At 40.3% G+C, this 16,812-nt stretch overlaps 1 protein-coding gene across 1 annotated transcript; it reads right to left on the reverse strand.

The window, feature by feature from the left end:
- Positions 1–6,327: 6,327 nt before the first annotated feature.
- Positions 6,328–15,553, reverse strand: sgcg (sarcoglycan, gamma). The gene is made up of 8 exons (XM_068317356.1): positions 15,323–15,553; positions 11,862–12,063; positions 11,436–11,540; positions 10,418–10,505; positions 9,531–9,650; positions 8,849–8,921; positions 8,651–8,774; positions 6,328–7,718 (listed from the first exon to the last, which is right to left on the reverse strand). Exons 2-8 carry the CDS (start codon positions 12,054–12,056, stop codon positions 7,551–7,553), a joined length of 873 nt encoding a protein of 290 aa, XP_068173457.1. The 5' UTR covers positions 12,057–12,063; positions 15,323–15,553; the 3' UTR covers positions 6,328–7,550.
- Between the last annotated feature and the right edge of the window lie 1,259 nt (positions 15,554–16,812).

Raw genomic sequence — 16,812 nt, forward strand, 5'->3', positions numbered from 1 at the left:
CAGTCACAGAAAAAAATTTTTTTTATTGACCCGCGGGTCAACAAAATAAAAGAAGAAATTTTTACAACCTGCCAAAAAGCCAAATAAATACAATTTTTTTGAACCGCCGGTCAACCAAAAATACCTTTATGTGATCCGCCGGTCAATAAACAAAAAAAATTATTACAACCTGGCGAAAACCAAAGAAATCATTATGTTTGACCCGCCGGTCAACCAAAAATACCTTTTATTGACCTGCCAGTAAACAAAAATAAAAAAAATTAGTCATCAGCTAGCCAATGAAAAAATTTTTTTTATTGACCCGCGGGTCAACAAAAAAAAAGGAGAAATTTTTAGTACCTGCCGAAAAGCCAAAGCAATAATTTTCTTTGACCCGCGGGTCAACCAAAAATATCCTTATGTGATCCGCCGGTCAACAAACATAAGAAAAATTTACTGATCAGCCAGTCAATAAAAAAAAAATATTTATTGACCCGCGGGTCAACAAAAAAAAAGGAGAAATTTTTAGTACCTGCCGAGAAGCCAAATCAATAATTTTATTTGACCCGCGGGTCAACCAAAAATACCCTTATGTGATCCGCCGGTCAATAAACATAAGAAAAATTACTGATCAGCCAGTCAATAAAAAAAATTTTTTACTGACCCGCGGGTCAACAAAAAAAAGAGAAATTTTTACAACCTGCCTAAAAGCTAGATAAATAATTTTATTTGACCCGCCGGTCAACCAAAAATACCATTATGTGATCCTCCGGTAAATAAACATAAAAAAAATTATTACAACCTGGCAAAAACCAAAAATATCATAAGAAAAATATCATGAGAAAAATTATTGATCAGCCAGTCAATAAAAAAAATGTTTTTATTGACCCGCGGGTCAACATAAAAAAAAAGAAATTTTTAGTACCTGCCGAAAAGCCAGAGCAATAATTTTATTTGACCCGCGGGTCAACCAAAAATATCCTTATGTGATCCGCCGGTCAACAAACATAAGAAAAATTATTGATCAGCCAGTCAATAAAAAAATTTTTTTATTGACCCGCGGGTCAACAAAAAAGAAGAAGAAATTTTTACAACCTGCCGAAACGCCACATAAATAATTTTATTTGACCCGCCGGTCAACCAAAAATACCCTTACATGGTCCGCCGGTCAATAAACATAAAAAAAATTATTACAACCTGGCGAAAACCAAAAATATCATTAGATTTGACCCGCCGGTCAACCAAAAATACCTTTTATTGACCCGCCAGTCAACAAAAATAAAAAAAATTATTCATCATCCAGTCAACGAAAAAAAATTTTCATTGACCCGCGGGTCAACAAAAAAAAGAAGAAATTTTTACAACCTGCCGAAAAGCCACATGTAACCCTGGCTTACCTTTAGGTTATCATTATCATCAATAATTGGAACTCTGTGAATTAAGATCTTTAGGTTCAATAAGGAGATTGGTAGTAGCAACTCTATATAGAGCAGTAAGACCTCCAGCACACAAAAAAACACACACACAGACACAGTGGAAGTATAATAAGAAAAATATATTTAAATTGATCAGGTTTTATGAATGTATGTCCCTCCTTTCTTATACCTTGACTAGGCAATTCAAATATATAAATAATACACAAAAATGCTGCAAAAAAAATAAAATTAGTGAGTGTACACAGGAAAAATGCAAAAAAATTATCCAATCAACCGTCAACCTTAATATGGTTTAACCCTTCCAATTATCCGTCGTTGGGCCCAACAAAAAATACATATTTATATATCCTGCGATCTCAGTGGAGAAAAAAACAAACAAACAAAAAAAAAAGTTCCAAATTCACCATGGAAGAGGGGAAAGAAGTGCTCCTCCTTGAAGTCTCCTATCAGTTTATTCCTACCGTCCTCCTCTTCGGCTCAACTATTGGACGGGGGTGAAGTCTTCCCAAGGTTGGTGTTAAGGATCATCCACTTGGTCATCTGGGAGAGTTTTCCCTCAAAAAAAAAAACAGCCTGCACAGCCAGAGTGTGCAGAAAATTATATATGGGCTTAACACCAGCAGAATCATCACAATAGAGATGTTTTTTGTTGTTGTTGTTGTTATACTAATAGTCCATTGTCTCTTCATTCACCTCTCAATCAATCATATTAGCGTTTTACTCATTTCCAGAACATTAGCCTATCCAAATACACAACACATGTGCTTACTTAATTTGCATTTACAACCGGCATAATAATCACAAAATAAAACACTGAACAGTACGCAACAGATTTATCCTGACTGGTTTTTTTACTTCATACAATCTTTTATGGTAGCATTAAACAAATGTAACGAATGTCAGTATTGAACAGCCAACTCACCAGGATAATCAATGAAAAACACTTGAAAGAAAAAACGCTAATTGGCTCTGCTGTGTCTCTCTCTTGTAACAGCGGGAACACCACGTTACCAACTTCCACGTTATGGGAAGCTACAACATATTCCGAAGTTATTCACTTCCCCTGTGTCTGATGAAAAAAAAAAAAAAAATCACTGAACTCTCTTTCTGCGTGCCGTTCCATGCATTACTCCAGCTTCCCCTGTCCACACAAGCCGTCCTGGTTTTTATTGTTTACTTCCTGGTTCTAGGGAACATCCCCCCCTCCACTTAGGGAGCGTCTACAAAATGCACGCATTAAGGGAGTGTCTGTAATTTCGATTAATTACTATAAACCTGGGTTACACACAGAAATAATTTTATTTGACCTGCCGGTCAACCAAAAATACCCTTATGTGATCCGCCGGTCAATAAACATAAGAAAAAATATTGATCAGCCAGTCAATAAAAAAATTTTTTTTATTGACCCGCGGGTCAACAAAAAAAAAGAAAAAATTTTTACAACCTGCCGAAAAGCCATACAAATAATTTTATTTCACCCGCCGTTCAACCAAAAATACCCTTATGTGATCCGCCGGTCAATAAACATAAAAAAAATTATTACAACCTGGCGATAAACAAAAAATCATTATATTTGACCCGCCAGTCAACCAAAAATACCTTTTATTGACCCGTCAGTCAACAAAAATTTAAAAAAAAATTTCATCATCCAGACAACGAAAAAAAATTTTCATTGACCCGCCGGTCAACAAAAAAAATGAGAAATTTTTACAACCTGCCGAAAAGCCATACAAATAATTTTATTTGACCCGCCAGTCAACCAAAAATGCCCTTATGTGAACCGCCCGTCAATAAACATAAGAAAAATTATTAATCAGCCAGTCAATAAAAAACAATTTTTTTATTGACCCGCGGGTCAAGAAAAAAAAAATGTATATTTTTACAACCTGCCAAAAAGCCAAAGAAATAATTTTATTTGACCCGCCGGTCAACCAAAAATACCTTTTATTGACCCGCCAGTCAACAAAAATAAAAAAAATTATTCATCATCCAGTCAACGAAAAAAATTTTTTATTGACCCGCGGGTCAACAAAAAAAAAAGAAATTTTTACAACCTGCCGAAATGCCAAAGAAATAACTTTATTTGACCCGCCGGTCAACCAGAAATACCCTTATGTGAACCGCCGGTCAATAATCATAAGAAAAATTATTGATCAGCCAGTCAATAAAAAAAAATTTTTTATTGACCCCCGGGTCAACAAAAATATGAAATTTTAACGGTCAGCCAATAACCAAAGAAATAATTTTACTTGACCTGCCGGTCAACCAAAAATGCCCTTACGTGAACCGCCGGTCAACAAAAATTAAAAAAATTATTACAACCTGGCGATAACCACAAAAATAATTTTATTTGACCCGCCGGTCAACCAAAAATACTTTAATTGACCCGCCAGTCAACAAAAATAAAAAAAATCATTGACCCCCCGGTCAAAAAAAAAAATCATATTGACCCGCCGATCAACAAAAAAAAAAAAATTCATCGACCCGCCGGTAACCAAACAAATAATTTTATTTGACCCGCCGGTCAACCAAAAATACCTTTAATTGACCCGCTGGTCAACAAAAATAAAAAAATTATTGATCCGCCGGTCAAAAAAAATAAAAAATTCATTGACCCGCCGGTCAACAAAAAAAAAAAATTTATTGACCTGCTGGTCACCAAAATAAATAATTTATTTGACCCGCCGGTCAACCAATAATACCTTTAATTGACCCGCTGGTCAACAAAAATAAGAAAATTTTTTGACCCATCGGTCAACAAAATAAAAATTTTTCATTGACCCATTGGTCACCAAATAGACAATTTTCTTCGACCTGCCGGTCAACAAAAAAAAAAAAAAAAATTCTACAACCTGCTGGTTTAGGAAGACAAAAGTATTTTGTAGGGCTGTCAGTTTAACGTGTTAATTAGATTAATTAATTACATTGCAAATTAACGTGCTATAAAAATTAACGCAATTAATCGCGAGTAGTTTGGCCCATTGAGGGACACGTAGGATGCAGTGACGTTACTTCCTACCTGCGCCAATAGTCAAAAGCAGGGTGACTGACTACAGAGATGGACACGACACAGGAGAGCGAGGCAAGCACACTCGGACCATTGGACGGAAAGTTTTTATGAAAAGAACAAGCATGTGACTATTGGGGCGGCAGTAGCTCGGCGGTAGAGCAAATTTCAAGTTCTTCTTCCCAAAAACTCAACACCAACACAAATCTTTGTAATTTTGGTGGCAGTGTAGCTGTCTATAGGTGTTCATCACCGAGGAATGGAGTTTCTTTGTTTTTCTTTTGTCCTGTTAAAACGTTGTAAATAGTTTGTTTTGACGTTTACCTTTGTTTCGGAGGAGTAGCGACATCTACTGGGCAACTTTTGTACTGAGCAGCTGCACTAATATGTAGTTTACCTCTCTAATTGATTTAAAGGCGTGGCAAGGTTTGCTCTGTTTGAAGCTATCCGCACACAACATGCAGCAGACAGTGGCAGAAAGAGAGAAAGCTGTGTGGTCAGAAAATAAAACGACTCCTTACGACTCCCGACGCCTTCCCAAAAGAAGAAGACTCCTCTTAAATTTTGAGACAGAAAGCGCACACGGTATGTTTGTCTTTTACTTTGTGTGTATACTATTTATATTTGTATTTGCGTTTGCGGTATTGCCACAGAAATAAATACTGGTGAAAAAGCAGTCGGAGCGTGGTCTCTCTTATTTCACGTTCATGATAGCAATGAAATAATAGCCGCTTCTGATTTGAGGCTTCATAACCCCATCATTCTATATCCCCCAGAGACCAGGAGGGGACATGGCCCCCTCCCGGCCACGTTACTGTGCGACTCAGATTTGATCCAGAACCAGTAGCGAGTACGGGTAGGGCTCATTGTTGGAACTAATCCAACCTTTTTTGCGCTACGGACCGGTTTCATCTAAGACAATATTTTCACGGACCAACCTTCATTTGCTCGATAGTCGTTAACGACACCAGGACGGCTGTTCTAATAATAAATCATCCGCAGTGATTTTATGTGAAATGCAGACATCAACAGACAATAAACAACCTTTTTTTCTTAAATTGATAATCAACATCTCTGTAAACAAAATAATTGTATGAAATAATTATATTAAAAACTCGATTCATGTAAATAAATCGGAAATTACTTTTTCTTTCGGTACGGCTCGGTACCAAATGACCCACGTATAGGTCCAGGTCCGCGGATTTGGGACCACTGAACTAACCCACCACGTACCGATCCATTCACACTCGGGGGTCTGCCAGACGGACAGCTCAGCTTCTACCAGCGGTCCCGTTCTCAGCTGAAAGGTGTAAGGAAGCACCGGAAATGCTGAAGGTAGAGTTCTGTGAACTACATGTCAATGCAAAAGAAATCCTTCTTTTCCAGAGCACCTTTGTTGCCGACATCGATGAAGCCCAGCCTTCTGATCAGTTTGAATTGGCCGATGTACAAAACTGTGATGTTCTGAAAGACGCGCTCAAGCCCGACAGTCGCATCGACTTCTATTCCACTCTCCAAAAATGACACGCAGCCTAAGATTTTAAAAAAACACGCACACACGTGGACCCCGGTATTAACCGTTTTTTTTAAAAATTGAAGAGCTGATTCTGTTCCAGAACATTAAAATATATATAATTTTCGGTTTCCGTTTTTGTTCCTGGCAAAATACTAAGTTTCTGGTTTTCCTTTTCGTTCCATGAACCGGTTCAGAGCCCTTGGCACTTGATATTACTGCAATTTGTCCACTAGAGAGCAGCAGAAAGCCACACCCACATCCACAGTAAACAACACAGCAAACAGTCAGTAAGTACAATCAGAGGCTGACTCACCTTTCTTTTTTCCCCATGGAATCTGAATAACCATCGAAAACTCTGCCCCCATAATTGAATTGCTCTGATAGAGATGTTATAGAACAATAGCACAGAGTTTAATTGGCATACAAAAGTAATAAATACACACTTCATCAAAAAAAAAAAGCCAGAGTATAAGTGAGAACAGCAAATTGGAAGTCACATCTGCTTATCAGCATATGATAACTACACAATGTCATAGTATGGCTATGCTAAAACCAACCGTTCATAAAAATGTGTACTATAGTCAGTGTTGCTGTCATTACAAAATACTGCCCTTCTTTATATTGTGAACTGGATAAATTTATGTCTCATTAAAGGAAAAATTTCAAAATAATTCCATCAGTTATCCACTGAGAAGCATGACCTACCCACAGTTACAAGAATCCTTTTTTAACTTACTCAAAATCTGTTTTTTAGACGCAACAGTGAAAAGTAATGTTTAGTTTTTTCATTCATTCTTAGTTGTGAATGAGCTTGAAAAAACAAACGGAACCAGCATGCTGCGTAGAAAAACTTTTTGCAGCTAATGCATAATAACATGCTTATGTAGAGTTTAAAAAGAACACAGGTCGACATAACCGTATGAACTGAAACAACACATTACGTACACACAAGAAACCACACTAGCAAAACTCTATGATGCCATCAGAGCATGGCATTTATATCTCAACCCTGTAGCAGCTGAGAAAGATCTGTCTGACTGAATAATTAAAAAACAATTATAATCCATTTATGTGACGATGACAATGACAAGATATAGCATCTCTCTAATTTTTTACCCCAATTAAATTAAAACATGCTAAACACCAAGAAGAAAAAGAACACCATACTAAGTGCTTGGAGCCAGAAGATAATTAAATTAAATAAATAATCCATTAAGATATCTTCTGACTCCAAGCCCTTCATGTGTCACTTTCATTTATTGCACCGTAATATAATATTGCATAGGATGTAAGCTGTTCCCAGCTCCTCATTGCCCAGCCATGAACATGTGTGAAAGAATTTCCACAAAGCTCTGATGTAATTAAATATAAAACTGAGAGCCAATTTGTTTCAGCTGAATAGATAGACGGTCATAAATGCAACGAAAAGGATGCATTTTATGACATCTCTGACGTGTATGCCAGCAGGCATTTTTTATGTTTCCAGGCCTTGATGTGCAGTGGGATCTAGCACTGAGATCATCCTAAGATCCCCCAGTGGTAAAAAGATACAAGACTATGATATAAACAGTTGTGTTTGATGCCTCCAAGAAAATGCATCCTTTGAGTCCTTCTAGCATTCCTGGTTCTCGCTGCAGGTGGAGGTGACTCCAGCCTTGGACAGGAAGAGTTTTCCGCTGGGACAGACGCAGACCTCATAGAGACCCTGGGCGTTTCCGGAAACCCCTCCTTCGCCTAGGGGCAGACCCGGCATGCGTACCGTCTCAGCGTCCAGCACCAGCTGCAAAGGGGAACAATACAGTCACGGTGAATCCATTAGGAAGCATCGCTCCGCTTCATTTCTGCCCACTTGGGGCAAGAATATGCTCATCACAGCACATTTCACATTAGAATGAAAACCAAAGATACTAGACATCCATATAAAGTTTGCTTTCATCCACGAGTTCCTTGAGTGGCATAAGTGAGACAAACTGTATATAGTTATGTTAGAAGCCTATAGCAGCCTTTTTTGAGTTCAAAACCAGATCCATGACCATGTTTTTGGTTTTTATGTGCAATAAAATTAATTTTTTCCATTTCCGAATTTGACTGTGTTTGTCTATTTTGGCCCAATATGTCAGTGTAGTAAGTTATACAGAATATTAACTATCTCTTCATATAGCTGAAGTTGTGCTGAAGATAAACATACCAAGCATGGGTATGTTAAATCATTTTTATTGTGGTATATAGAGGCAAATATCAAAGGTACCAAAAACGACCACAACAGGTCAGGGGTGTAAGAGTTAAATATATGCCAAACAAAATGTTTTTGTAGTTGAGCCACTTAGCTGCACTGCAACAATTAACTTCCTTGATTTAGATCACCAAAACTCATCCTTAACAGGAAGCAGGAAACTGCAAACGAAAGTCCAAATAATTGCTGTGGGAATTGAAAAGGCAACTAACTCATTGGTGTTTACATGTTAATATCGTTATGGTGTTTTTCTAGCTTTTTAAAAAAAAAAAAAATCAGTTGGACCAAAAATCAGAGCAAATATCAAACAATACTTCAGTGAGAATCTTCTGGATGAGAAGCTCCCTGGTGTCACTGTGGCAGTTTAAAGAAGCACCGAGCAGTGTCATGTTCAGCAGCGGGGTGCTCATTCCCTCGGTAATCAAAAGAAAACAAACGGAATAGGATGTGTATCAGACTCGAGGAAATGTTTTTCTTACCAGTCCTATACTCGACTGCAGAATCACATCCATCTTGGAAGCGGCTTCAATATTACCAGCCAGCGCTTTCAGATGAACTCCTTTAGGGGCGTTGATGCTGAGAGAGCGAGTAGGAGACTCCAACCTGAAGCAAAAGACATGAGTGAATGCATGACAGCATGTCAGTCAGCCAGTGTTAACATTCACCCCCACCCTCACCTCAGGTCTTTGAAAAGCTCCGATCTCAGCTGGGGGACTTCCACCGAATGCTGGAACAGTGCTCCTTCAGGACCTGATGGACAAACAGACAAAGTACTTCAAATAAAAGCTTCAAACTGGACGTTACTGACGAGGAGCTGGTAGAATATGTGCAACTATTCAAATTTAACAATTTAATCCACTTTATCTGGCAGAGAGGCCTGTGAGGGGAGATGCAAACTAAAATCTTTTGTAGAGCCAACAACCTGCAAAAGTGTTCTGATCCAGAACACATGGACGTCACCACTCGGCTCCTCTGCAGCCGCATGCATGCCTGGGGAACAGAACGACCCCCAAGGCATAACGAAGCTATGAACTGACATTCTGACACTCTGACTCAATTAATCAGCCCCCATAATGTGTGATCGGTGACCCACATCATCATCAATAACACACTGTGGACACTGAGAGACAGAAAAGGTAAGGCGGGAGGCTTCTGCCCGCTACTGGAGTCCAAACTGGCTTTGTATGTACAGTTGGAGGGCTTAAATACTTTCATGTATTACTATGCAAAGGACATGTCTGTCATCAAACACACATTACCTCTGCAAAGTTCCCATCTGCTGTCAAGGTTATCTGTTTTGAAATCTGAAAAAAATGGTTTTAACAAAGAGGAAACAACAGGTGGCAGACAATAATATACCTGTGATCCGGAGTTTGTCTGGTCCAATCACAACCTGGTCGCAATCTGCGCTGAACAGCATGTTGTCATTCTGGGTGGTAATGAGCAGATCTGGAGTGTGTCCCTGAGCCTCTTTTGGACCTGAAATAGCGTGACAAAAAATAATAGCACAAAAGTTCTGAAGGGATCTGGCAACAAAAAGGAAAACTCCAATTATTATTGTTCTTTTATATTTTTTGGATTGGCGTTGAATGTTCAGAACGAGACAAATTGGTGCTTCGCCGTGTGGAGATTTCAGCAAAAAAGTGCATAAACAAACATTCACAGAAAAGAAATGCGTCAAAAAAACCCAAACTCAAAGTCAGACGCATCTGGTGTCGCTACTCTAGCTCAGTCAGAATAATATTGACCCACTTCCACACCTACAACCCTCAACCCGCATGTCTTCTCTAACAAGCTCCTTCTTTCACTCAGACGAAGACGCAAACTCTGTTTCACAGCTTAATGATCAAGGACACATAACGGCGCTGGGGAACGCTGCGTTTTGTTGGGCCATTTGTTGGCCTTTTAATTATGACAAAATACCCCAACGCAGCCACTGGCGAGCCATAAAGGAGGTGTGGATACAATCCTCCAAGGGCCCCGGGGCCCTCTGTGTAATCTGGAGCGTTCCAAAGGCAAAGGCAGAGAGGGGAATTCTGTGCGTAATGAATTTTAAATGAAAATCTAAGTGCTTATAAATGGAAAGATGGTTTCTTGTCACTGTTAATGTTGCATGAGAAATGATTGCAGGACGAGAGCATAAATGACTTTGGTGTCGCCCTCGTACGTCAGCGGGACGCTTTGTCATACGTGACTGCATTGTGTGTCTGTGTTGTGTACTCATGTGACCTCTTTGAGGCTCTTACCCACAGATATCCTCCCTGTGACATCACCGTCTTCATTACGGGCGTTAAGGGAAACGTTTTCCGTCGAGTGCACTAGAAGGGAAGAGTCCTGCACAAAAAAAAAAAGAGCAGTAGTGATTTTACCAACTGAAGCAGAGTCGAAACACTGAGATTAAAATACGGCAGAACAGGTGGAAAAGGATTATAACAGGCTGAAATATATGATCAGATAATAAATTCATTTTAAGGACGTAACCTTCAAGCACTCAGGGTCAGCGGTGGATGGATAGCACTAAAACATCACGGTCTTCTATCACCGCATGTAGTCTTCAGAAAGATATCTAATTAAAGTAAATTTCTTCTTCATTAGTTTTTATATTTTATATTACATAAATATTAGCAGAGGAATGTGATTAGCTAACAGAGACGTGAACTTTTATTATATGTCTAAATGAGACGCTGTTTATTCTGCAGCTGGAAGGTTTGACACATTTTTATGCTTCATGAGAAGATGGGTCAGAATCCAGAATCTCATCAGTAGTACACAGGAGACATTAGCGGAGTGCCCCCCCATAAACCAGGAATATTCTCCCTTGTTAATGTTCCCCCATAAAAAGAAAAGAATGATTAAAAAAATGCTGCTATGAGCAAGAAAAGCTATAACATGTAAACAACTGGAGCAAAGTGTTCCCATCTGCTGCTAGCAGGCCGACCATAAACTACTTTCCACCACAAATATCCTTGAGGTTAATGGGAGTTTGCCATGCCGCCATCATGTGCATTGTGGGGAACTGCCATATCCAGTTTAATTTGGACAAAAAGCGCAGTTAGAAATAGAAATTACAGCTGGAGTGTGTAGAAGGTAAGTGATTTACACGACGGCTGAAAGTCTGGTTAACGGTGGGATGGATTAAAGGCCAAAAGGAACCTGGAACCAGACGGAGGAGGAAGGAGGGAAGCTCACGGCCGAGTGGGAGGATCTGAGTGAGGAGGAATGTTGGAAAAGTAGCAGGATGAGTGTGTTTCCTGATGAGTTTACCTCTCTAGAGTGGACCTCCTCCGCATAGACGGGGAAAAGAAACTCCGACTCTCCCTCGTCCAACTTCACTCCATCTGAATGCACTTCCAGGAGCCCCATCCCTTCCTGAAATGAAGGCAAACACACGCTCAGATAAAAAGGCAGCAAGGCCAATCCAACAGGGGAGTTATGGACTACAAGTAAAGCGGGAAAAAAATGATTATAAATCATTGTAGGCCTTGTCCCGAGGAAGAAAAAGAATCTTCTAGACTCAGATCACAGCCAAAATCCAAAGGACTCTTCCCATTGTACCAATGAAAGAAAATCCAGTCACACATATACCCAACCTGCCTTGGTGGGGGTACTCATTTTAGGATAATCCCCAGCTAAATAAAGAAGGAGGACGGAGTGAAACCCGTTGTCATGGTGACTCGTGGTGATGCGTACCGTGTTGAACCACATCACCCTGAGGATCCAGATGGTCAGGGCGAAGTTGACCACCAGGATGATGATGAGCAGCAGGACAAACAGGTAGAGGCAGCGCTTCCTCCATCCGTAGATGCCGATCTTGGAGACGTGATCGGGCGCCGGGCTGGGAACGCTGCTGCCCTGAGTAGTGGTGACATACTGCTCCCGCACCATCTGCTGACTGGAAAACAAACAAAGACACGTTAGAGACACGCAGCAACACAACTTGATCTGTTTTGAAGTTGGATTTCCAGCATCCTGGTTTTTGTTTTTTGTTGTTGTAATGCCTGCAGGGAATACTTGACTCTTCAGGTGCTGAAAAACAAGCTGCTCACTTAGGTTGCAAATAGATTTAAGAAGAAGACAATGAAATCTGTGCTGTTGGATGTCAGGAAAACAAACAATATCAAATCAAATTAGCTGAAAAGAGATGCGGAGATGGGTCGTGTTTTTCTGATTGGTGAAAGCAATTTCATTCACACTTTACAAATATCTGTGAATGATGCCATAACACGCTGTCTTTGCCAGTTCAAGATGAAATTTCCTTCCTTCCTGGTCGTCCCCCTCATTAAAAACAGACACTTTATTTCAAAGTCAAATAAAAGCAGTATATTTTACCTGTGCTGCTCTGCATTAAGGTTGATTTCTTTAAAAAAACAGCTTTCAAATATCCTATAAAACATCTTTGTAAATATCCAGATTGTGAAACTGTACAACTGAATGTAGCAGATCATTCACGATTCCGGAGCTCATGCACAGACTCAGAGGATAACTGGCTCAAGGCTCCAATGGAAAACTTGACCGAATTCCTGTCAAAGGAAAATGCCACTTATTACAGAGTGGAGGCCGCATCCCAGCAGCAGAACAACTGAGGAGATGAATGTCAGCATATTTTAAACACAGTGGTTTTCTCTGTTCGGTTCACATGAGGGCAGATGGAGCTCCAGCCACGGGACTGCAGAGCCTAGGAGAGACACCCCCGCCCCAGGCTGCACGTTTGGACCATCTGACACAAAGTTCTGGGGCAGATTCCACAGCCACCCGGGCGGCGTTGGTGTCAGCCCAGCGAAGTCAAGGCCTGCAGAGGCTCACGGTGGCTGCAGGGAGATGAGCCGTGACATTCTCTATCGAATAATCTGAATGAATAAGCAGATGGGCTGCAGAGAGAGAGCCGCCACCGCCACCGAGGACAAGGCCTGAAGAAAATGCTTTAGGTTTTAGATTATTATGAGTCAATAAAACACCCAAAACAAGATGAAATAAAGACAGGCTGAAACTTTTCTCCGAGCTGCAAAACTTTTTTAAATCTACATCAAATGGGAAAAAAAAAAATCCACACCGTATCTCATCTTTATGAGAAAAGTTATCAGACCCCCAGGATGATTTACACACGGGACAGATGTCGTGTCTCCTTTCCTCAGTTAGGCATTTTCCATCATGTTAAAGGAGACACTTCTCACACCACAGAGTAACTTCCTTTTGACGTTAACAGATGCTTGGCGGGCGGGATGAGCTCAGTCTGATGATACAAGCAGAGAAGAGAGGAGTCGTTCTGCATATAGTGAGAGAAAGGGGGTCATTGACAACTATAATATATAATTATATCTAATCTGGATTATAATTTAAATCAGGATCCAACATCATGGAGGTGTCCATGCCTGCTGTTTTTATTTGGATTGGCGTTTTTCTACTGCCACTAAAAATCTCGATCAGTGTGGAAGAAAGTTTAGAAACATGGTCCAGATCCGGATCTGCCTCAAACCAAAAGCTCAACCTCTGATCAGAACCCACAAATCAGAACCTGTCCGCAGGTTTTCCAGATATCTTGTATGACATGATGATCCGGAAAGCTTCTCCATCTGATGGTGATCAGAGGCGTGATCTTAACTTCAAATGTATTTTGGTTGTGTTTCTGTCTTTCTGCAGGAACGAACCGTTTACTTATAACAATTCAAATGAAAGCTTCTGAAATAAGAGTGAAGAACATGGGTTTTTTTTTTAAAGGGGAGCAAAGACTAAAACAGTTAGGCATGGTCAGAATGAACCATGAAGGCAAACTGACCGGCAGCATCTTTACTTAGCACGCCATCACTCAGTGAGTTCCATGAACATGAGATCAATCAGAATTTGTTAAATTGACCGATTCCAATATCCCTACCTTATACCCATTAACATCCACAGATCATTTGCTTGCTAACATGTTGATCTGCCCACTCAGCACTGTGGGTAAATGAGCAGCGAAGACAAAAGAGCTTTGGATTTGTTCATTATGATGCTAATGAATTTGATCTAACTTAGTCTAATTACGTTAAATGAAAGCCTCACGAGGCCTCCGTACTTCAGCACCAGCTTCAGTTTCAGCATTAACGTCAGGCCTTCAGCCACAGATCGGTCTCTCCATAGCAACGCAAATAAATAGTCTCCAAACTGCCACTCCAGTGCCAGGAATGCTCAAGTTATGGGACGTTATAGATGGAAAAAAAGTAAAACTGTGCCGACGTAGGGAGGAAATAGTTTTTATTAGGTTGTTTGTAATGAGATTCTCAATTTAAAACGTTCAAACTTCTCCAATATGGATCCTGTACCGCAGGAGGGACGAACAAATGTGAGATTCAAAGGCGTTTTAGACCCCTATCGCAGTCCCATGTTCCCAGAGATGAAGAGTAATTGCTTCAGCACAGTTTGCAGGACTATTTAGCCATAGGGCGCCCTCAATTAACCTTTAAACAAGTGGCGCTCCCCGCCGACTCCGGCTCGCCGTCTCTGACCTCCGGATGAGAGCGAGGCCAGACAAGGCTACGAGCTCGCCTAAAACTCCACAGGGTCCGGCTGTAATTGAGAATCCAGGTTTCCCTTTGAGTCAAGGATTGACCTGACCGTACGCCAAAAGTTTCAGACAGTTAGGATAGCTCAAAATAGTCCAGAGGACGTTTGCAGGAGAATCAGCAGCCGGGGTGTGAAGCGAGGGGAGATCGAAAGCTGAACGCTGGGCTGTAGTTTGTGTCCGGAGCAAGAGACGCCACTCCACTGCGATGCCTCAACGTCTAAATATAGGAGGCGCAGGGTGGTCTAAATTTAAAAAAAAGAAGCAACACAAAACACACACACACCAACACAATACGCACACTTAAATATTCAAAAACAATTTCATAAAAGATGAGGATTGCTTGAAACGCACGTGAAACATTATAGAGAGGTTATTTTTGTCTGTCAATATTCTTTTGGCCATGTAAGGTAAAAGCCGCTGACAGCTGGTAGCAGGAGAAAAAAAAAATCACTTTTTCCAAATCTAAAAGTGCTTCTGTAAGAATTCCAAAGCGACCACGACAAAACACATGCAGTAGGTCAAAGGTTACCAGTTACAGTACACGTGGAAATCGTCTCCAAGGGAAGTTTTGGAACCGTTTTTGGAAGGAAAAAAAAAAAGGCAGAGCACTCACCGTAGTGTGTTCAGGCAAAGACGGTCTTCCTTTCCTTCGCAACAGTGATCAGAGCTGGAGAAGGAGCAGAGCTGGAGCCCCTCACTCGTCTGTCAACCCGTCCGACAGCTGTGTGCCATAAATTCACCCTGACTGATAACCACAGGACGGCGCTCCCACTCACTGCCCCCTCACACCCACTCTGACAACTGCCCTTTTAGCCCTCCTGCAGACATTTGAATGTCACCAGCTTATGTTTGAAAGAGAGAGAGGGGGGAAGAGAGAGAGAGGGAGGAGGAGGAGAAAGAAGGAGGAGGATCAGTATAAAGGATCAATCTCTCACACACTCACAGGGAGAAACCATCCATAAGAAACAGAGGCAGTTTGTCATGCATACCAGTGAGTCATTTTCAAAGAAAAAAAACAAAAAAACTCAAGGCTTCCCTGCAGTCCGGTCTAATTTGAGAGTCCGGTTATGGTTCCAAACATAAAGTTAAGCCTGTCCCTCTGATGCTCTGAGGCTCCGCTGGGCGGCGGACCTTGAGGAGGACAGTCAGTAAGTCACGGCTGGCAGAGGAGGACGATGAGACAGACTGAGTTTTTTTTGACTTATAGTTTTAAATTATTTCAGTCGCAAAAATGCAGCTAATTCCCCCCAAAAAAACTTTGAACTTGGATCAATAACTCAAGTTTATTCTCAGCAGGAGAGAGATAATTCAAACTCTTATCCACACTCAAACGGTTTTAAATTACTGAGAGAAAATGTTCTGCTTTTAAATCTGTATGTGTAAAATGTATACCAGATTTGTCACTTAATGTATTTATGGGGATTACTTGTTGATGATTTATTAGTAGTCGTGATAAATTAAAAACTCCATCGTGCACAAGATCTTTATTAACAGATACAAGATTCCACATTGTTATAACTCAAATTTAAATTAGTGACAAAGAGATTTTAAAATGATGCATTTCTTTGTATAAAATGTATTTTTGTCCGATTTTTGTCTTAGCCTTTAACAGTAAATGACATCCAAAGGCATTGCACCGACGATGTTCTGCTACTGCCTCTGATAAAGGTGCAGAGTTTTGAACATTTGCACGTTGAAGAATTAATCTTTTAAACATAAAAGTGAGATGGATTACCATGGAAGTGGTAGGAAAGGCGGAGTCTTGGAAGAAACTGTCATATTTGTGATCCAGATGATGAATTTTCAGCACAGCAGATAAATAATGCTTCATCATTATAATTAAAAGTCCTGATTACAAGTAATAAATACACTGTCTAAAGATTTTATGAAATATTTGTCCTGTACAAACAGCAAAAAAAGATTCCAGGTTTACAGTGGTACTGTATTTAAAGTTTGTTGCAGTCCAGTTCCATTGAGATTTGTACATCTACAAGAAAACGTCTTACTTTCACACCTTAAGTGATAAAACTAATATTTATCTTACATCAAACACCAACAAGTTCCATCTTTGCTTCGATGTGCAAAAATGTCAGCCTCCACAGA

The sequence above is a fragment of the Antennarius striatus genome, chromosome 6, assembly GCF_040054535.1.
Source record: "Antennarius striatus isolate MH-2024 chromosome 6, ASM4005453v1, whole genome shotgun sequence".
NCBI lineage: Eukaryota > Metazoa > Chordata > Actinopteri > Lophiiformes > Antennariidae > Antennarius > Antennarius striatus.